This window comes from Nycticebus coucang, chromosome 7 (assembly GCF_027406575.1).
Source record: "Nycticebus coucang isolate mNycCou1 chromosome 7, mNycCou1.pri, whole genome shotgun sequence".
NCBI lineage: Eukaryota > Metazoa > Chordata > Mammalia > Primates > Lorisidae > Nycticebus > Nycticebus coucang.
This window is the reverse complement of record NC_069786.1, coordinates 75,767,694-75,790,640: the sequence shown is the minus strand read 5'-3', so window position 1 is coordinate 75,790,640 and position 22,947 is coordinate 75,767,694. Positions and strand designations below refer to the sequence as shown.

The window sequence follows — 22,947 nt, the reverse complement described above, 5'->3', positions numbered from 1 at the left end:
TTTTGGAAGGAAGTATGGAGAAACCTCAAAGCACTCAAGCTAGACCTCCCATTTGATCCTACAATCCCATTGCTGGGCACTAGACTGTTTATTGCAGCTCAATTTATAATCGCCAAAATGTGGAAACAGCCTAAATGCCCACCAACCCAGGAATGGATTAACAAGCTGTGGTATATGTACACCATGGAATACTATTTAGCCACTAAAAAAGATGGAGACTTTACATCTTTTGTATTAACCTGAATGGATGTAGAACACATTATTCTTAGTAAAACATCACAAGAATGGAGAAGCAAGAATCTTACGTACTCAATTCTGTTATGAGGACGATGTCCTAGTACATGTTGTGGGTTTGGGGATAGGGAGAACTAAGAAAGGGAAGGAAGGAGGGGATGGTGGGACACAAAGTGTGACACACCTTTTGGGGGTGGGACACAATTATAAGAGGGTCCTTATGTAACAAATGCAATCAATGTAACCTGGTTCTGTGTACCCTCAATGAATTCCTAACAACAAAAAATTATATATTTTTACAAATGTCTCTTAGGTACTTATCTAATTTGTATTTAAAATCTTTTAAAATTTAGAGTTAAAATATTATTTTAATATGTTTTACATTTATGAATTATCTGATTTTTTTCTCCAATTTTTAACATTAGCATATGTTATTCTGAGTTATACTCTGCAACTGGAACACTTGTTTTACTCATATAATCAAAGGAACATTAGAAAAACTTTAAAGTGTGTGTGTATATATATATATATATATGTATTTTTTTTGAGACAGAGTCTCACTATGCCACCCTCAGTAGAGTGCTGTGGTATCACAACTCACAGCAACCTTAAACTCTTGGGCTTAAGCAATTCTCTTGCCTCAGCCTCCCAAGTAGCTGGGACTACAGGCATCTGCCACAATGCCCGGCTATTTTTTTGTTGTTGCAGTTGTCATTGTTTAGCTGGCCTGGGCTAGGTTCAAACCTACCAGACTCTGTGTATGTGGCTGGCACGGTAAACACTGTGCTACTGGCGCCAAGCCTAAAGTGTGTAACTTTTTGATTGCCAGGTTTATTATTCGTTGTGCTTATCATTTTCATGTAATTAGTTAATTTTAAGGTGATATGAAAATACTTTGCTCATTACATTATTAAGGAAGTGATTTTTATTACCAAGAAATTGTTAATATCAATAAAATATTTGGGGGGAATATTTTATGTAAGCTGCTTGTATCTCTTATTTTTTGAAATGTAATATTATAGTTAGATTCTTTTTAGCATATATCTACAACTTATATTGATTTAAATATTAACTAAATATATCATTATGTTGGAAATAATATTGCATATTTTATTCTAATTTAACTCCTTATTGCATTCATGGACCTTAATAGTGATTTACTAAGCATTTTTTTTAATTTTCCTTTTATAGGTTATTTTAGTGTCTGCCAATAAGTTGACTCGTTATATAGAACCATGCCAGCTAACAGAAGATTTTGGGGGGAGTCTCACCTATGATCACATGGACTGGTTAAATAAGAGGCTGGTTGGTATATTATAATGAGATAAAATGTTATTTTATGTATCAGTAAGATATTTTGATAATTTCATCATATTAAGCAACTAAAATAGATTAAAACCCCTTTTACAAAAATGGAGAGTTGTAGTACATACGAAGTACAGTGCAGTTGGACTTGACTTGATTAGTAGCCTTTTGCCATTTGCGAGGTATATAATCTTCAGCAATATATTGAATCTCTTGCCTTGGTTTCTACATGTCTCATATGGTAGGGAACCTGATAGAACCTAACTTGTGAGAATGTGGGGAAGATGAACTGAATATATAAACCCTGTAGAACAGCACCTGACGTGATGTAGCACCATATAAGTCTAAGTTGTTACTGTTGTCAGCAGCTTTGGTAAAAGTTGAACATTTTTAAAGTAGGATAGCAGAGTAGCATAATTTGTGGAGAGGTAATCTAGTTGATATATACCATTTTTAGAGGATATTTAAATATCAGCTGGAATTGTCAACTTGAGTAGTATCATTTTATTTCTGAAAATGTATCTTCTTTGTCAGTCTAAACTTTTGAAATCGGCTCATCTGTATAATTCAGTGTTGTTTTTTTTTTTTTTTTTTTTTTTTTTTTGTAGAGACAGAGTCTCACTTTATGGCCCTCGGTAGAGTGCCGTGGCCTCACACAGCTCACAGCAACCTCCAACTCCTGGGCTTAAGCGATTCTCTTGCCTCAGCCTCCTGAGTAGCTGGGACTACAGGCGCCCGCCACAACGCCCAGCTATTTTTTGGTTGCAGTTCAGCCGGGGCCGGGTTTGAACCCGCCACCCTCGGTATATGGGGCCCGCGCCTTACCCACTGAGCCACAGGCGCCGCCAAATTCAGTGTTGTTTTACTTAACCATTAAAAGAACATACTTCAAGGGCGGCGCCTATGGCTCAGTGAGTAGGGCGCCGGCCCCATATGCCGAGGGTGGTGGGTTCAAGCCCAGCCCCGGCCAAACTGCAACAAAACAATAGCCGGGTGTTGTGGCGGGTGCCTGTAGTCCCAGCTGCTTGGGAGGCTGAGGCAAGAGAATCGCGTAAGCCCTAGAGTTAGAGGTTGCTGTGAGCCGTGTGACGCCATGGCACTCTGCCCACGGGCGGTACAGTGAGACTCTGTCTCTACTAAAAAAAAAAAAAAAAACATACTTCAAATTAACTCAGTTTATATTTTATGATAATTTTATTAGAGGATAGTAAACTTTTGGTTTTCTCTGAGTGGATAACCATTTCTATTTCTATTATATTTGGAAAGTATTACCAACATGTGATTGTCCACTATACTACGTATAAACTAGACTTACCCAAATACCTTTTAGAACTATTTGAATAAATCATATTGAAATTATAACTAACTTATTTTTCTACTACATGTTCTTAACTATTACAAGTAACCAACATGGCTTTACAGAACATAAAGAAAAGTTCTGTAACTGGTATCAAGGGCTTAGAATTTATCTGAATAACATTCATATAGTTACAACTGTTATTGGTACAAATCTTTCTCAAACACAGAAATAAAAATATAACTGTCACAATGGAGAATAAAAATAATCTTTTAATGTATTTAAATTTTAAGAATTCCATATCCATTTAAATTAGTCATTGTTTGAGGAAGCAGTTTTGTCTTCTCTTGCAGACAGGGTTGTACTTTGGTGGTTGAATTGCACTAAGTGACTTCCTGGGAAGGAAAGGGAATACTAGCTGGCTACTTTATTGCTCTTAACTGACAATCCTTGTTACATATTAATTTTTAAGAATGTTCTTTAGTACATTAATAAAATCTCGTATTGCAGGTTTTTGAGAAGTTTACAAAGGAATCTACATCATTATTAGATGAACTTGCTCTGATTAACAATGGAAGTGATAAAGGAAACCAGCAAGAGAAAGAAAGGTAGGTGGCCAGTGGCCTGCAGTGACTGGCCTGTCCTTGCAAAGCTGTGATTAATGTGATAAAAGAAACCTCTGTGTTAATGTAAGCTGAGAGAACTACAATAAACAAGTCTGCATTTAATCAAAATTGACATACAGTATTCATGAGAATTTACATTGAAAACTTATTGATTTGAATCAGTTGCTTTACAAAATCCATTTTTGATCAAGTGTTTACCTTTTCTGACACTGTAAAATGTTCAGTTACAAGAATATGTTTTCAAAATGAAACAATTTTCTACCTTTTTTAGATTTCTACTCTTTGCTAGTGAAAAACATGAAAAGGTTACAGCTTAAAATAAAATTATTATAACTGTCTTTAAATGCATTGGCACTTAAATGTCTGACTCGTAGAACTTCCTCTGTCCCCATAAAATGTGATATTTATGAGCTCAACTTGGGAAATTTAGTGTTTTATGACATAGGATGAAGTAATAGTTGAGTTGTATTATCTAAATGTACTACCTAGATTTATCATTTTAACATATTTCTAGTACACTTTACAACCTTGTCAGGTTTAATTTTTTTGTTAGTATACCAAGTTTCTCTCCCCAGATAAAAAGCACTGCAGGAAGCAAATAGTCTCTTCTTGGTCAATTGATTATTACTGGTCACTAGAGCAGTAATTTTTCATTGGAAACTCAAATGTATCAATAATCATTCTTGTCTATTTCCTTTGAATCTGACCTTGAAAATACAGTGGAACCTTAATAAAATGCTTCTTGTTATTCCATGAATCTAAATGTAGTCACATATTAATTAACCGAGATAATAAGAGAGATGCAGGATCATAGTTTTAACACCAAATTTTGATTAAAACAAAGTCAAAATGCAAAAAAAATAAGGTTTGAATACAAACCTAGTTAATGTTAAGAATAGCAGAAGGGAACATTACTGTCTTATAGAAGCCGTGTAGATGTAAAATTATAAAATTTTGCATATGTGTATACAAAATATATACGTATTTTAAGAAAGGAAAAAACTATTAAAATTTGAAACAAATATTCAGTGGATAAATACTAACTGGATCACTTTGATACAATACTATAACTAATAACAATAAACAGTATTTTTCCAAGTAGTGTACTTTATGATTTATCACATTGGTATTTCACTGGCTACAGTATACAATGTTCTCCAATTTTCTTCCTTATCTTTAAGAGAAATTAGCTTGGTGGCATACATGCTTCAGATTTTCATGTTTGTGTGTCTCCATTTTGATATGTATTTATAAAGGAACTTCTTAAGTTATATGGATAGAAGCATAACTTTGTTTTATTTATTTATTTTGAGACAGAGTCTCACTCTTGCCTTGGGTGAAGTACATCTTAGCTCACAGCAACCTTAAACTCTTGGGCTCAAGGATACACTTGCCTCAGCTTCTGTAGTAGCTGGGACGACAGGTACCTCCTTCAGTGTCTGACTAGTTTTTCTATTTTTAATAGAGATGTGGCCTTGTTCTCACTAACGCTGGCCTCATACTCCTGAGCTCAAACAATCCACCTGCCTCAGCCCCCCAAAGTGCTAGTATTACAAGGGTGAGAACATCGTACCCGGCTAGAAATATAACTTTAAAAATTACTCTTTTGGTGCTTGCCAGGTCTGTGGATTTAAACTGCCTTCCATCAGTTGATCCTGAAACAGTTCTTCAAACAGGTAAGGTGAAAAAACATGTTTATTAGTGATCATAATCCAATAAGCCAATTAAATCGTTTAGTTCATTAAATAACCATTAATTCAGCATGTATGTGGTACCTGTGTTAGGAAATCAGAAATTTTTCAAACTGCTTTTGATTTCAATAGGCAGTACATTAATATACTTTATAATATTAAAAAAATCAATAATGATGATTATTGGGTTATTTTCTTTTCTATAAAATGAATATATAAATTTCTCTTTCATTCAGTTGCTGTGTGCATTGTTGAATATTCATTATGTGCCAGGCATTGCATTTTTATGTATTTGTATGTATTTTCATATTTCATTCTTCTAACCACCCTTTATTTTCTCTATTTTGTACTTGAGGAAGCCAAAGCATAAACATGTAAAATAATTTGTTCAAGATCAAGCTATCAAACTATTAGGCTCTATCACTATAACTCAAAGCAAGTCTAAATCCAAACCCATTAGCTAAACTGTCCTACAGTTATCTGTGTAGAAACACTTAGCACCTTGCAATGCCCTTGCACATAGCAAGTGCTCAGTGCTGCCTGATGTGCACATTCCAGCCCAGATATCTCTAGTAGTGATCTCACAAACTCTAGGGAAACAAATTGAAGTTATTTCCAATGGAAATACCTTAATTTTATTTCTAATCAGTTTTTTCTAAAAGTTGGTAATTATTTTTATTTTGATTTATTTTTTTATTAAATCATACCTGTGTACATTAATGCGATCATGGGGCACCATACACTGGTTTTATAGACCGTTTGACACATTTTCATCACACTGGTTAACTTAGCCTTCCTGGCATTTTCTTAGTTACTGTGTTAAGACATTTATATTCTACATTTAGTAAGTTTCACATGTACCCTTGTCAGACCAATTACCCTCCCTCTGCCCATCCTCCCCTGTTGCTGTGTATCAGGCCCTGTTCTAAATACTTTGTGTATGTTTACCCATTCTCCACCACAGTCTTGTGTAGGGAATATTATTGTCCCAATTTTAAGATGGGAAAACTAATGCATAAAAAGGATAAGTAACTTACATAAGCCGTATGGCTAGTAAATACCTGAGTTGGGACTTGAATCCAGGCAGTTTTGTTCCAAAGTATGTTCTTTGAAGACATGATAATCTGCCACTTTTAAAATGGAAATGATATCCACAAGGAAAATGTTAAGGGTAATAACTGTCAAAGTAGAAAAAAGTGTTCTGCTGTTAATGGCTTTTATGAATGCATATAAAAAGACTTAGCACAAATCTTTAAAACTGGTGTTTTTCCAATTATAAAATGTAGTGAAGAGTAAAGAAATAAATTCAGAATATCTTTATTGTAGTGATTCAGGCATGTTTTTCCAGTATGATATACATCTTATTTCCTTAGAGAACAAAGAAATACTTGTACTGTCTGAATTATTATATGTTTAAAAGGTACGGTAGACTTAGCCAAAACACTGCTTTAGATTTAAAACTTAATTCCATCTATGTATTTATTAACATTTTGAAAGCTTCTTATTTTAAGCCATTGAATTAAGAAGCTTTTAAAGTTTGTATTTTAAAATTAACTTTGCATGCTACAAGGTCCTATTTTATATGCTGGGATTCAAAAGAGGGTATAAAACAGAGAGGTTTAGAATAATGGTGGATACTTTTTAGAAACTGTAATACTTCCAAAACACAATAGTTCTGTTTTTATCTATTGAAAGTCATTTAAATTTAGGATATTTTTCTAAATAAAGATAAAGGGGATTCAAATATCTGTACATGTGTTAGGAGCTAAATTTTAATCAGAACAGTTTTATCTTGGAAAAACAACTTTAATTACTTTTAAAATTGTTTAATTCCTATATCATACTAATGTATACAGCTATGGTTTAATAAAAAAATTAAAAAATAAATAAAATTGTTTAATTCCTATAGCTTTAGATATTGCACTTTCTACAATTTTAACTCATGTATGAGTAGATTTCCTACATGGGTTTGCTGTAATTGAATCCCATTCATTGAAGTTATATGGCCCATTATGATTCATAGTTAATATGTTATAGGGATTCTTATAAATAGAGATGATTTACATATTACCTTGTACCATTAATAAAAGTGTTCCCTTTAATTGTACATTTCTTACAACTTTTTTATTAAGTGCTGTGACTGAGAATACAGATTAATACTGAAATTTTACAACATATCCCTTGGATTAGTGCTATCAGACAGAAATCCTAGAGTATAATTTTGCTATACAGAGAAGTAAGATTGGATGGCACAGTACCCTGAGTAATGAATCCACAATAACAAGAGATAGATAAGTAGGAAAAATATATACACTCTCTCTCTCTCTCTCTCTCTCTCTCTCTCTCTCTCTATATATATATATACAGACACACACACACACACATACATACACAGTATATGCTGGATATTTACACCATATATATGGTATGTACAGGGTGTCCATGAAGTTCGTGTGCACACTATTTTAAATTACACACAAACTTTATGGCTGCCCTGTGTATTTATGGCATATGATGTAGCATTTCACTATACCGTCTGATTTGTATAGTATATATGAGCACACATAAATATACATACACATACACATGCAATTTTTCTCTTTATTGTGATGAATACATTTTTTTTTGTGATACGTAACTTTTTAAATTGCGCGTCAGTACTTGTAGCCTGGTAGGTAGGTAGACATGGTTTTAAAAACAAAGAACTAAAATGATAAAATCAAGAAGGAAAACTTTTATTTCTTATAGACATTAATTACAAATATCTTTTATTGGTAAAGGGCATGAATTGTTATCCGAATTACAGCAGCGGCGATTTAATGGCTCAGATGGTGGGGTCTCGTGGTCTCCCATGGATGATGAACTACTTGCACAGCCACAGGTTATGAAATTACTAGACTCGCTCCGAGAGCAGTACACCCGCTACCAGGAAGTCTGCAGGCAACGCAGCAAGCGCACACAATTGGAAGAGATTCAACAGAAGGTGATGCAGGTGGGTATCTGTCTGATTGGAAGGCATTGAGCTCTTTTTCATTCTACATTTTTTTCCTGAGAATTTCTACTGTGTAACTCACTTTTTTCTTAATTCCATATATTAGCTGACTTCTGACTGACTTTTTACTAAGTTTATTTAAACTATACAAAGAACTTTAGGCATATCAAACTGAAGTCTGAAACTATTTTTAATTATTTATCTTTTGACAAGTAGCATATGCATGAAAATTATTTCTCACAGTGATGACTTAGGGCACTCAGCTCATTCTGACAAGATGAACTTCCGAAATAACTAGTTTTTGGACACATCATTAGTGGTCTCAATGTATTCTTTCAATAAATTAACGTTTGATTATTGAGATTTGATTTATTCTTAATTTTCAATAGCTTGTTTTTTTTTTTAATTTGGGCATTATGATGTGTTTTTATTCTAGCAAAGTACGTACATGCAAGTAATTCTAATATTTAATTTATTTTTTATGATATTGATAGAAAATATTAAATGTATTTCTTATGAATTTTTAGTTTCCTTTAAAAATGATTTTTGGGCCTAGTGCAGTGGCTCACACCTATAATCCTAGCACTCTGGGAGGCCGAGGCAGGTGGGTTGCCTGAGCTCGTGAGTTCGAGACCAGCCTGAGCCAGAGCGAGCCCTTGTCTCTATAAAAATAGCCAGGCATTTGGCAGGTACCTGTAGTCCCAGCTACTTGGGAGGCTGAAGCAAGAGAATCACTTAAGCCCAAGAGGTTGAGGTTGCTGTGAGCTCTGATGCCGCAGCAGTCTACCGAGGGTGACAAAATGAAACTGTCTCAAAATATATATATATATAATTTTGGGCTAGGCACAGTGGCTCATGACTGTAATCCTAGAACATTGGGAAGCCGGGGTGTTGGATTGCTTGAGTTCAGTAGACAAGTCTGAGCACGAGCAAGACCCCGTCTCTACTAACAATAGAAGAACTGAGGCAGCAATGTCCTTAAGCCCAAGAGTTTGAGGTTGCTGTGAGCTATAATGATGCCATGGCTCTCTACCAAGGGTGACAAAGTGAGACTCTGTTTTTTAAAAAAAATTTATTTTTGTAAGAAAAGTAGGCTAAAATGCCCAAAATCAATACTAAAGGAAGGTGTTTGTGTTATTTAGATTACACTCTGGATTTTTATCTGTTGAATAATGAAGAAAATAAATCTTTAATAAATAAATAAGTCTTTATCTAGATTCATTCATTCACCAGATTAATATTTATTAAGCATTTGTATTACATGGAAGGAATTGTGTTAGGCTGTATACAGGATATAAAGGTAGACTTGGCTTTTCCTGTCGATATAGTTTAAGGAAAGAATGTGTTAAGTGTCACCAAGACAGGCCTGCAGTGCTCTGGGCAGTTAGAGGAGGTATTTCTATGGCTGCAGGTAATCTGCGGAGTTGCCCTTGAGTTTGTGCTCCAAGAATAAGACTTCATCATGCAGTGATAAACTTTTAAGGAACTGGAGGGTGAAGAATAGTGTGAGTAAATAATAGCAGCATGAAATGCTATGCTGTGTTGAGGGAAAAGGAAGCAGTGGGCACCATGGGCAATTCATGGCCTGTAAGAGTCCCAGAGCATCATCAGGGAGCAGGACCCCAATCTCAGCTCCTCCACTTCGTAGCTGTGTGACCACAGACACAGCGCTTTACCTGCATGAGCCTTGCTTCATCTGTCCTCTTCCTTTTTTCTCTTCCTCTCTTTCTTTCCCTGTCTTCCTCTTTTCCTTAATTTAAACAGGGAAAACAATTACAAGAATATCTTTAATTTGTAAAGACCATGAATAGTCATGCCTTTTTTGAAAGACTAGTGTTCAGAAATAAACCAGCCATCAAGTAATGTAGTTACTATATTCATTTCTACTGAAATAGACTCTACTTTAAAGGTCAGTTGCTGGCAAACCTTTTGTATGAAAGGCCAAATATTTAGGCCTTGTGGACCAGTATAGTCTTTGTTGCAGCAATGGCTATTTAACTCTCCTATTGTAATCAAGAGCAGACATAGACATTATATAAATTAATGGACATGAATGTTCTTCAATAAAACTTTATTTATAAAACAGTCAGTCAGAATTGGTCTAGTTCATGACATTTGAACTAGAGCACCAGGATGTCAGAGAAAAAAAAAAAGACTTGAAGAAAGAAGTTGGATCATGGAAGATGTTAAATTCTGTGCACAAGGATTTAGTCTTTATTCCATGATAATAGCATATAAAGTAGGAATTTCTGAGCATGCACTATGTGTAACTTTTCCTATATAAGTTAAAGACAGTTTATTCTAAACCCAGATAAGTTTTAGCCAGTTGACTTGAGATTATTTTAGGAAACCACAAAGATGGAATAACATGGTACAAAATTTAGCTTCTGAGCCTAGGGGATCTAAGTCCACCCACCTTGTCCCCTTTACAGTGACAACAGCAATAATAATAAAAACATGTACATATTTAATTGGACTATTACAAGGATTAAAGAAGATAATTTTTATAAAATGTTTAGTGCCGGGACTGTAATGAGTCCTTTATTAATAATTACATTATATTAGTTCACTCATTCAAAATGAATGGCTATAATAGTGTGACATTGGGTTAGGCTTAGGAATGTAACGGTAAGTAAAAATAGACAAGGTTATCACCTTTATGGTGCATAATTACATTATGAAACAGAGTGTGAAATCACAACTGTGCCAAGTGCTGAAAAGGGGAATGATCGAAGTAGGGTTGGGATAAGCAAGATGACATAGGAATGCATCATGTTCTGACTTGCAAGAATTAGTATCTTGGCTTGTAGGATGCTGGTGCCCACCTATGGAACACTGGATGATATTTGGGTTTGAGTGTGGATGGGAAAGTGTGTGGAGAATTGTGAGTTTGGTTGTGGACGTATTAAATTTGAGGTGATTTTTGTGACATTTAAGAGAAGATGTAGAATGGAGGTCCAGCACAAGTCTAGAAGTTAGAGAAGTCTGTGCTCGGATGTAATCTTTTGTCATCTCTGTGTGAATGATCATTAAAAGAACTGATGTCCTTGTGAATTGTGCTTCAGTAAACATTCGAGTGCACATGTCTTCATGATAAAATGATTGTATGTCCACTGGGTAACTATCCGATAGTGGGATTACTAGATCAAATGGTGGCTCTACTTTTAGTTCTTTGAAGTATCTAAGTGTTCCTTCCTCTCAGTATCCGTGTCAGCATCTGTTATTTTGGGATTTAATTCTTTGAAGACTCCATCTCTAAATAAGGTTGGTGGTATCACTGAGGTATAGGAGGTCAGAACTGCAGCATGTAAGTTTTTTGGTGGAGAACACAATTCATCCTGCAATAAGGGTCAAGTTATTGTTTGGGTTTTTTTTTTTTTTTAAATAATATGGGAAACTTAAAAACTATCAGGGAGTATTTGTTTAGAGGGGCAAGGTAAATATATAAGTGAGAAGGAATAATTAATACTGCTAAGTTCCTGATGAGGTAGAAGAAAATGGAATTCAAAGGACATTCAAAAAGATTAGCTTTAGAATGGAAAAGTAAAAACTCCTCTGTGTGACAAGAGGCGCCTCTGTGTGCAAACCAGGAAGTGGAAGAAATTACTGTGTGATTTGCATGAGAGAGAAAGGCCACCTGTTTGTTGCTATGGGTCAATGGAGGGCAGTTGAAGAGGATCAGAAGTTTGAAGGGGGTGGAGGAGATTTCAAATTTTCTTTGTAGGGAATAGAAAAGTGAAATTACCACTGTCAACCTATATAATAAACAGCTCTCTAAAAGAGAATGATATTTGTTTGGGAGTAGAGCACTGCAGTGGGAATGCCAGAGTAAACCATGTGCATGTTTGGGGAGGTAAAGGAAGACAAAGGCTTTTGAAGGAACAGAAATGAGGAAGTTTACATAATTGTTTTGAAATAATTATCCTTGGCTAGGAAGATCAATAACAAGGGTGACGCCAGTCTGAGGTGGGACAGGCCATCGCTGGGCAGGTGTGCTTATAGAAAGATGTTTTTGTGTACAGTTGTGATGGCTTGTGTGCAAGGTTGTGGTTTTTGTAGTTTTTTGCGAAGGTTTTTGTTTTCAGGCATGCAAGCATGAGGACCCTCTCTTCCTGGACTTCCCCAGCTATATTTGTCAGGGGTTTTTTTTGGTTTGTTTGTTTGTTTATTTTTAAGCATTAGTGACTCCATTTTAATTGTCACAGAAATGTAGTGGTATATTTGGGTAGTGTTGATCTTGAATTTATGGTGGAAACTTCCTGGCTTTGTAGGTGACCCTGTCTGACAGTTTGCACCTGGCCATTGAAGTATAAGCACACAAATAGAATTCACCCAACCAGTGTACTTTGCTAAATGAGAAGAATGAGTATGACAGAAAGACGGGGGGCAAAGGAGCTTACGTATTGGCAAATGCATTTTTGAAATAATGGGGCCAGCTCAAGTGCATAAGGAAGAAACTGGAGAAGGGAGACGACAATTATATTTATAATGATGGTGATTATGGCCATGAGATTATTAAAAACAAGTAAACTTCATTGCAATTCAATTTTCTTTATGAGGGTTATAAATAAATTGGTTATAAGATTGATTCTGTTTTTCCACAGGTCACATTTGAAGGAAGTATTTCTCTTACATATATTGAACTATGTAGTAATATATATTTATCTATATAGTAACATATATTGAACATAAGTTGATCACACAGAGCATGAACTATACTATCAGTCTTGCAAATTTGAGGAAAACGTTAAAAAAAAAAGTTTTGCTTGTACAGAGATAAGTGTAAATTAAATATCTCTATTGATGTTAAGTAAGTTCCAATTGTTTATACTAACTTATCACTGGAAACATAATACAAAAAAATCAGCTCTGGTAGATAAACTATAATAAGTAATAACTATGATAGTTATTAGTCGCTTACTCCCCAGAGTACAAATTGGTAGCACCACTTCATGTGTTATGCAAAGGTTCTCCATGTTGCTGCTTCTGCTAGAGCTAAAAAGTAGATTTCTCATGCTTCTGGGTAGGAGGCAATGCAACTTCGCTGAAATGTGCTATCAAAATTCTCAGTGTTTGTTATGGCAGTAATTACTGCCAGCACCGCAGATATTATTTCTAGAATCATCCACAGGCGTTTTCTTCCTTTGTAGAGAGAAATCATAGATGCCAAATAGGATAGACTCAGAGTTGCGTAAATGCACAGCTGGCAACTGTGTTCTCAGTTCCTCACAGCTTTCTCCAGGTCATGATGCTTGACATATCCTTCTGCCCGCTTTGACCTTGCATGCTTCCAGATAGCCTCTCCTACAGCCTTTAGAAATAAGCCTGCCTATGGAAGAGGGATGGGTAGTCCTGTGCACATATTTGACCTGTGCAAATATTTGTCATAGTACATTTTAAGAGGACATCTTCAAGGTTATACTTTGCATATAAATGTAACCATTTGAGGGGTCACATTGATATGGATTTGGCATAGAACTATTTTTACAGTGTGTTAATATTCAGATTGATTGAGCAAGATGTCCTGAATGAAATTATATTTTATAACCTAGTTTGGCAAACTGCCATTATTAATGCATTGAAATAAAGAGTTGTTTACTGGGGCATCAACCTCAATTTGTATCATTTTTATTAGAAATAGTCATACTTTTACTATATCTACATTACTGATTTTGCATACTAAGCAGAATTACTTTCAGCATGCATTAAAGCTATATGTACATGCATTTGGCTAAATAACTGTTTTTTTTGCAACAAGGCAATGTCTTTGCTTTATTTAAAATTTATTTTTAACTTTATATCTCTTTGAAAGTTCCATGCTAATGATTTTCCCCCATCGATCATGATTTTATTAACCTTTTGTTTCTAGAATGTTCTAAAGTCAAAGTTTAAATGTTTGAATAGTGTTTTAAAATTCTAAAAATAAAAACAATATAACATTAATTATTTAAAAAATTTTAAGATACTTTTACCCCACTATATTTAGAATTTAGATATTTCTAGTGAAGTAGTTATGTTAAGTATTTAAAATCGCTAAAAGTCATTTTGTCTCAGTGTTTCTATATCCATATTTGTAAAGTGTTGAATACAACATTTAGTTCGTGGACCTCCTTAAGAAACTCAGGGTTCTTATTGTAAAATGCAGATGTGAGAGACTTTATGAAGAGTGAGCGGACAAAAGAAACAAGGCTACTGAAAAAAGTGGGGAAAACAAAGAGGCTAGCATTTATTGGAATCGGTGATTGTGCTAAATTTCTTGCATATATTAGTGGTGTCATCCTGACAATAGCTCTGTGTGGTAGGTGTCATTAAGACTATTTTAAATGTGGGGAACCCAAGTCTTCCATCCGGAAGTGCAGAGCCAGAATTCAGACTTTTGCATGTGCTTTCTCCATATAGTGCTGCTCATGGGTCTCTTTTGTGAAAGAGTGATACCTCCCACAGGCTGACAGGGAGAAACTGATTCCTGGTTCCCTGCCCTTCCAAAGATAACTCAAACAAAAGATGAAAGCAGAAAAAAATGGAGGTATTGAGGAACAAACCATTGCATTCTAAAGAGCACCTAGCAATAGAATTTTGCAAATGAACTTAGTTAGCACTATGAAAACAGAGGTTAGCCAAAAGGAAATTAAAGCACTTAGAGATATTCCATTGAATCAGCAGTAATACTTTGTTTTGAGTTTTTCTCTCTGGTATTAAACTTTATAAAGAGAGTTAGCAGTTGGAAGTTAATATATTATTACTTAAGACTCTAAAACATAAGAGGCAGAGAACATTAAGAAATAAATTAGGAAAGGTCATATGCCTTGAATAAGTGAAAATTTGCAATATATTCAAACTCATTAATATTTTAAAAATACTTTGAAAGATTTCTGTTCTTTTTCAATTGGCAGAAGTATTTAAAAAACAATAGTCAGTTTGTGTACTTTGTAGAGGTTATTATGTAGTTAAAACCTGGGTGTTTCAGATAGAAATGTGTGTTTTAGAAAACAAGTTTATAATGTGTACAGCCAGTAGAGTTACAGCATCTTGGATCTAAGAAGATCTTTACTGGAAACCTTTCCTAGGAAGAAAATGCTGTGTATAACTGCTATACATATGTATGAAAATTATACATATATATTCATCATAGAATTACTTAGAATTGATGGAAATTGGAAGCATTCTACATGCCCAGCAATAGAAAATGTCTTGAGAGCAGGTATCATAGTTATGTGAGGTGGTGTATTACTTAGCTTTTAAGAAGGGTAGATTGATTGGTTGGTTGGCTATATGAAAGAGAGGGAGGAAGGCCAGCAAGTGGGGGTTGTCTTCCTAAAAAAAGGTTTGTAAGACCATTGAAAATTATGGTAAGTTTAGCCACATAGAAAATCCTTATAGTATTATAGTTTAATGGTAGGTTAAAAACAGGATAGAAACTACTTGTATTCTATGAAAATTGGCTATAGCATCTAAAGCTAGCGTAGCATATGAAAACTCTTATGCATGTGAACTATTAATGGAAGGAAGCACAATAATTTGTCCCTTGAAATCCACAGAGAATTGGGTCCAGGACCCTCTGCAGATACCAAAATCTGAGGATGCTAAGTCACTTACATAAAATGGCATAGTATTTGCCTATAATCTGCACATAGCCTCCCCTATACTTTAAATCATCTCTAGGTTACTTATGATATCTAATGCAATGTAAATGCTACATAAATATTTTATATACTACATTAGAGTGTTTTTTGTTGTATTATTATTTTTATTGGGTTTATTTCCAAATATTTTTGATCCATTGGTTGAATCTGAAAATGTGGCATCTGTGGATACAGGGGGCCAACTGTATACATGATTTTTCCTTATGATATGGTACTCTTACATGATTATAAAAAATAGGATATGTAAACTGTTAGATTTTAACCTGGTAATAACAGAAATGTGCTGTTGTGTTATAAAGTTCAAGGGAAGCCTATCCACTGGGTTTATGATACATGCTGCAGAGATATCCTCAGTCACTTCTTGGGAGCTGTCCTAAGCTTAGATTTAGGGCATAACCATTCTGTTCTTGAGTTCTTCCTAATTTAGCAACAGATAAAGCTTGATAATATTTTATTTTTCCTGTTAAAATTACTTAATAGTGTGTATGAAATTTCTGAGTATGAAACTGTGTGTATGTGATTTCTGATTGTGGTGGAAAGTTTAAAAAATCCTCTTCTGCATAACAATTTGATCTTTGCTTAACTATCTAGCTCTGTTTCCCTGAAGACTTGAAAAAATCAGAATGTCAGCTATGTTACTAGGCCAATATTGCTTATAGTAAAAATTATTCCAGATCCAGACTGGGAGAACTATTTGGTAGAAGGCATAATTTGGGGTATTCTTGAATTTCATGACTCTTAATGTACGGCCCTTGGGGCTGTTAAGTTTTTTGCAGGAGTGTGGGCTTGAAGCGTTCAAGCCAGAGCGTCTCCTACACTTGCCCATTCAGATTTGCTCTCCTTACCCTTGCTTCAGGGACTTGACAGAACAGCACCTCACTGCAATCACCTCCCTGTGTCCTTGTGAGCAGATTATTGCCAGTGTAACCACAGTAGGTTTGAATGTTTAGTTAATCTAGAAGGTATTAGAGTGGTATAATTCTACAGTTTTAAATTTTCTTTTCAAAGCGGGAAAGTAGTATTTTAACTTCATACTAGTGAATTGACTAACTTAATATTATTTAATTCATGACCTCAGTTTTATCAGTGCTTTGGAAAGAATCAGGGCACATGGCGTTTAATTCTAGTTTTTTAACAATTGATTATGTTACCTTGGACAAGTCGCTTAATCTCTCTGAAACTCAAGTTTTTCTAATTATTAGATAAGAACTTTGATATCATTTCTGATATTTCTTCCAACTCTTAAGTCCTAAAGTTCTCTGATTCTCATATCATCATATGTGTATTTTAATCTTCTTTTATAGAAGCAGTCCAGATTTCTTTTACCCTGCCAGATGATCAGATAGCTGAAAGCCTAAGGTGCAGTAGTGTGTATTTTTCCGAATTAAGGTTATGGAAACACTGTTCCATTATTATAGCCGTGTCATTCCAAAACACACACTTACTGCAATTGAATTTAAAGACTTGAACTTTTAGAGGGAAAAATCCATTAGAATGCAAGTTTAGAAAGCTTTTGATTATATAACAATTTTATCTCAACTTTCATTTATAGGTTGTGAACTGGCTTGAAGGGCCTGGATCAGAACAACTAAGAGCCCAGTGGGGAATTGGCGACTCCATTAGGGCTTCCCAGGCCCTGCAGCAGAAGCATGAAGAGATTGAGAGCCAACACAGTGTGAGAGGCTTTTTCCTTTGCAAGTTACAATGCTCTTAGGACGTGCAGACTTAGTAGCGTATGTGGTGCTAAGTGACAAGTTACTATGAATTTGGGGAGAGGGGCATCAAGTACAGTATGTTAAATGCTTAGGGGTCATAACGGACATGTGACCACTAACCTTCATTAGGAGGTTAGTTTTAGTTTTATTTCCAACATAGTTTAATTATATTTTTATAGAAGCACAGTATGTATGAAATTTTAAAGCTACAGTGAGAGAAAAAAGAGGTATAATAAGATTTGTAGTTTATCTAAAGATGGTACATGTATACTTCTTATACTTTTTCTAATTAATACTTGTAAAAGACTTAAAATGAAATCTGATAATTGAAAATGTATGTATTTTATGCGTTTCACAGTTTCTAACATAATAAGTTTTTTATGCTAAAAAATTAATATTCAATAATTTATATTTAACTTACAACACTCTGAGGATATAATCTTTCGATTCTCATGGTACTTTTTAAATAATACTTTTTTAATGTAGATTGTGATTAATTTGAACCTGGTGGATTGTTCTAGAGTGTGTCACAATAGTATCATACCATATCATATAGTATAGTAAAATTTGTTCCTCTGTTTAATTCCTAAAAACAGTATTTGCATAAGAACATTATAGACTTCACATATAAGAGGATTTACTTGTTAAAATATCCCAAAAGTTCTTCTAGTAGGGTACATGATGCATAAGGATCCTAAAGACAATTATTTACATTTTATTACTTTTAAAAGATGCTAACAGAAATTATTATAATTAGAAATTGGATTTATACATACTGTGCTATATATATATATACACACACACACATACATATATAATTCACAAAGGAATTGGAAAGTACATTTTATATATATAATAATATGAATGAAATTACAGGTGGTGTATAATAGTGATTCCTATTAGTTATTTTTGTGTTTTTAATATATTTCCAAGGTTTTAAAATCAGCTTAAGGAAACAAATTGCCTATGGGTGGCCCATATGCTTAAGCATACTTATAACGTGGAATCACTATACAGAATTTTTTAATTGAAAAGGAACTTATGGATTATTCTCACCCACCACTTTATTCTAGAGAGAAACTGCAACACTACATATTTTAATCATTGAGTAGCTGGACTATGATTGAAACACAGATCTCTTTTTACTTGGTGGGATCCAGGGATATGCTTAAGATAGAGCTTTTATTTTTCACTCTTACACTCTTAATACTTGAGAATGTATACATGTCTGTTGACATCTGCATTCATAGATATGCTCCCCAAAGAAAAGAAACACGACGGCTGTTCATGGACTTCATTTCTTTAAATCCTATGTGATATTTGGGCTTGGTTTCAAAATTGGGACGTAGGGACAGTATAGATGAAACAGGATTGACCATGAGTTAATAATTATTGAAACTGGATGGATTTACTGGGGTTCATCATTCACTAATCTTTCTACTCTTGAATATGGTAAAAATTCTGCACCCTAAAAGGTTTAAAAAGATGATTGTACTTATTTCAACCAATAGATGGCACTACATTGTCACCTTGAGGATAGGTTGTTTGATGCTGAATGAATGTAATAGCTTATGTCTGATATTTAAGATATTCTAATATTTCATTTAAACCTTTCTCTTCTCTTCATAAATAAAAGTCAACAGTTTAAAGAATGTATTAAAATTGTTCCATCTTTGGAAATTATAATGACAAATTTCTAGTATTGACAGCTAATTAAGGGTTGGATTTGGGAAGATTCCTAACATACCATTTGGTATTAAAACACAATGTCAAGCGTTAAATTTTAGGTTCTACATAAAAGCATAATGCAGATATAAAGCTACAAACCCCAAATTTGTTAGGATATTGACTACTAATACATAGAAAAATGAAAATTCTACTAATATATAATTTTTGTCAAGGATTACAAGTTTATTTGGCTTTTAAATACAACACAGTAGAAAAAATGTTAAGGTACATGGAAATGAATGTAGTAGCTGACAAGTAATTTAAAGGTATTTTATCTCTGCGATGAATCTGATTTTATCTTTTTGGTGGAGGGAAGTGTATGGTAGGAGCAGCACGTGATAGGAAAATGCAGCCAAAACTGTCAGTATCCCACCATCCCCTAGTGCTGACTTCTGGTCTCCAAAGTGACTGCATGCTGGTGTTTTGTGCCTTGAATAAGCAGCAAAACAACAATGGGTCTACATGACAAGTCAACACCCATTTCTCCCTAATATCTAGTCAAAGTAAAATCAATTGGGGTGACTGCCTGAGTGAGTTGGCAATGGAGATTTCTGTCTCATGGTATGATGCACGAATACTCATTTCACCAACTATGCATCACCACAAATGTATATGTGATTGCGGTGTCAGTCCTCATTGCTTCTGTCCCTAAATGTGAACCTTCAGACTCATTTCTTACTGACCATCTTAATCTAAATTCCAAACCTGAGTTTTGATATCTTATTTTGCTATAAAATAATCATTTTCTACATAGTTAAGTATACCTAAGATAGGTGAGAGATAGACCAGAGAATGGCCAGGAATGAATTGAATGCGGCCTGTTCATCTAAGGTTCTATGTACATTCTGCGTTCTACTTTCTAGGACAAAACATGTTGATGAGTTATAAATGTATACAGATGTGTAAGCAAGATTTCCCCCCGACATCCCAGGGATATTAATTAATTATTTGCGACACCCTCAATCAGTAATATCAATGTCTCTAGTTTCAGGTGTTAATTTCTTGAGATATACTAGTCGGTACATTATAGTGACATACCTGGTTAGGTTGTTAGATCTGTTATTTTACAAATTCAAATGAGGAAAGAAATCAGCTTCTCAGTGGTGGTTCTTAAACCTTAGTGGCTTAAGAGTCATCAGAGGTGCTTATTAAAATGCATAATTCAGGGCCACACCCCCAGAGACTTTGATCTAGTAGCTCAGAGGTGAGCTTAGGCATTTTTAATAAGTACCCCAGATGGTCTAATGTGGGTAATTTTCACTGAGAAATGCTATCCTTGGGCTCTATTCTTTAGTTTACTACTTTTCTTAGAATCATTGCTGTTAATTCTTCAAAAATTTAGATCTGTTTATTTAGAGCATTAACAAGTCATAAGTACCGAGGAGGCGGAGCAAGATGGTGGCCGAGTGACAGCTTCCTTGCATCTGGGCACCGTGAGTCTGGGGAGATAGGACTCCAGGCATCTCTGGCTGGTGGGATCTGCCTATCATCACTCCTATGAGGATACAGGGAGTCAGCGAGAGACTTCTGGACCCCAAGAGGAGGACTAAAACAGTGGAAAACCGGCAAGTGGTCGCGTGTGTTCAATCCATCTAAACCCGCCCACAACTTCCACAGGCACAAGAACTTAAAGAGCAAGAGGAAGTGAAAGGAAAATTAGGGCAAGGAAACAGATAAAAGAAATCACTCATGAGGAAGAATCAGCAGAAAACTCCAGGCAACATGAAGAACCAGTCTAGAACAACCCCACCAAGGGACCATGAGGTAGCTACTGCAGATGATTCCACCTGTAAAGAAATGTTAGGAATGACAGAAAGGGAATTTAGAATACACATGTTGAAAACAATGAAAGAAATGATGGAAACAATGAAGGAAACTGCTAATAAAGTGGAAAATAACCAAAAGGAAATCCAAAAACAGAATCAAATAAGAGATGAAAGATATGAAGAATATAAAAAGGATAAAGCAGAGCTGAAGGAACTGAAACAGTCAATTAGGGAACTTAAAGATGCAATGGAAAGTATCAGCAACAGGTTAGACCATGCAGAAGAAAGAATTTCAGAGGTAGAAGACAAAGTTCTTGAAATAACTAAGACAGTAAAAGAGGCAGAAAAGAAGAGAGAGAAAGCAGAACGTTCACTGTCAGAATTATGGGACTTTATGAAGCGTTCCAACGTACGAGTTATAGGAATTCCAGAAGGGGAAGAAGAATGCCCCAGAGGAATGGAAGCCATACTAGAGAATATTATAAAAGAAAATTTCCCAAACATCACCAAAGATTCTGACACACTGCTTTCAGAGGGCTATCGGACCCCAGGTCGCCTCAACTCTAACCGAGCTTCTCCAAGACACATTGTGATGAACCTGTCCAAAGTCAAGACAAAAGAAAAGATTCTGCAAGCTGCCAGGAGTAAGCGCCAGTTGACCTACAGGGGCAAATCCATCAGAGTGACCGCACACTTCTCTAATGAAACTTTCCAAGCAAGAAGACAATGGTCATCTACCTTTAATCAACTTAAACAGAACAATTTCCAGCCCAGAATTCTGTACCCTGCTAAGCTAAGCTTCAAAATTGATGGAGAAATCAAATCATTTACGGATATACAAACATTGAGGAAATTCGCCACAACAAGACCAGCTCTACAGGAAATACTTCAACCTGTTCTGCACACTGACCACCACAATGGATCAGCAGCAAAGTAAGAACTCAGAAATCAAAGGACAGAACCTAACCTCCACACTGATGCAAAAGATAAAACTAAGCAATGGACTCTCACCAAATTAGACGAATAGAATACTACCACACTTATCAATTATCTCCATAAATGTTAATGGCTTGAATTCCCCACTGAAGAGTCATAGATTGGCTGACTGGATTAAAAAACACAAGCCATCCATTTGCTATCTGCAAGAAACACACCTGGCTTCAAAAGACAAATTAAAGGTCCGAGTCAAGGGTTGGAAGACAATTTTTCAGGCAAATGGAATTCAGAAGAAAAGAGGAGTTGCAATCTTATTTTCAGATACATGTGGATTTAAAGCAACTAAAGTCAAAAAACACAAAGATGGTCACTTTTTATTGGTCAAGGGAAAAATACAACAAGAAGACATTTCAATTCTAAATATTTATGCACCAAATTTAAATGCTCCCAGATTCTTGCAACAGACCTTACTCAGTCTGAGCAATATGATATCTGATAATACCATCATAACAGGGGACTTTAACACTCCTCTTACAGAGCTGGACAGATCCTCTAAACAGAAATTAAACAAGGATATAAGAGACTTAAATGAGACCCTAGAACAACTGTGCTTGATAGACGCATATAGAACACTCCACCCCAAAGATAATGAATATACATTCTTCTCATCACCCCATGGAACATTCTCCAAAATTGATCATATCCTGGGACACAAAACAAATATCAACAGAATCAAAAGAATTGAAATTTTACCTTGTATCTTTTCAGACCATAAGGCACTAAAGGTGGAACTCAACTCTAACAAAAATGCTCAACCCCACCCTAAGCCATGGAAATTAAACAATCCTCTGTTGAATAACAGATGGGTGCAGGAAGAAATAAAACAGGAAATCATTAACTTCCTTGAGCATAACAACAATGAAGACACAAGCTACCAAAACTTGTGGGATACTGCAAAAGCAGTTTTGAGAGGAAAATTCATCGCTTTGGATGCCTACTTTCGAAAAACAGAAA

At 35.1% G+C, this 22,947-nt stretch overlaps 1 protein-coding gene across 6 annotated transcripts in view; it reads left to right on the top strand.

Moving 5' to 3' along the window:
* SESTD1 (SEC14 and spectrin domain containing 1) overlaps positions 1–22,947 on the top strand; it is a 134,446-nt gene that overhangs the window by 91,679 nt on the left and 19,820 nt on the right. For all 6 annotated transcript variants that reach the window (XM_053597673.1, XM_053597672.1, XM_053597674.1 and 3 more), the window contains 5 exons: positions 1,426–1,539; positions 3,347–3,444; positions 5,083–5,138; positions 7,934–8,145; positions 17,341–17,463. In XM_053597673.1, coding sequence (XP_053453648.1) covers positions 1,426–1,539; positions 3,347–3,444; positions 5,083–5,138; positions 7,934–8,145; positions 17,341–17,463 — 603 coding nt within the window. The remainder of the gene's footprint in view (positions 1–1,425; positions 1,540–3,346; positions 3,445–5,082; positions 5,139–7,933; positions 8,146–17,340; positions 17,464–22,947) is intronic.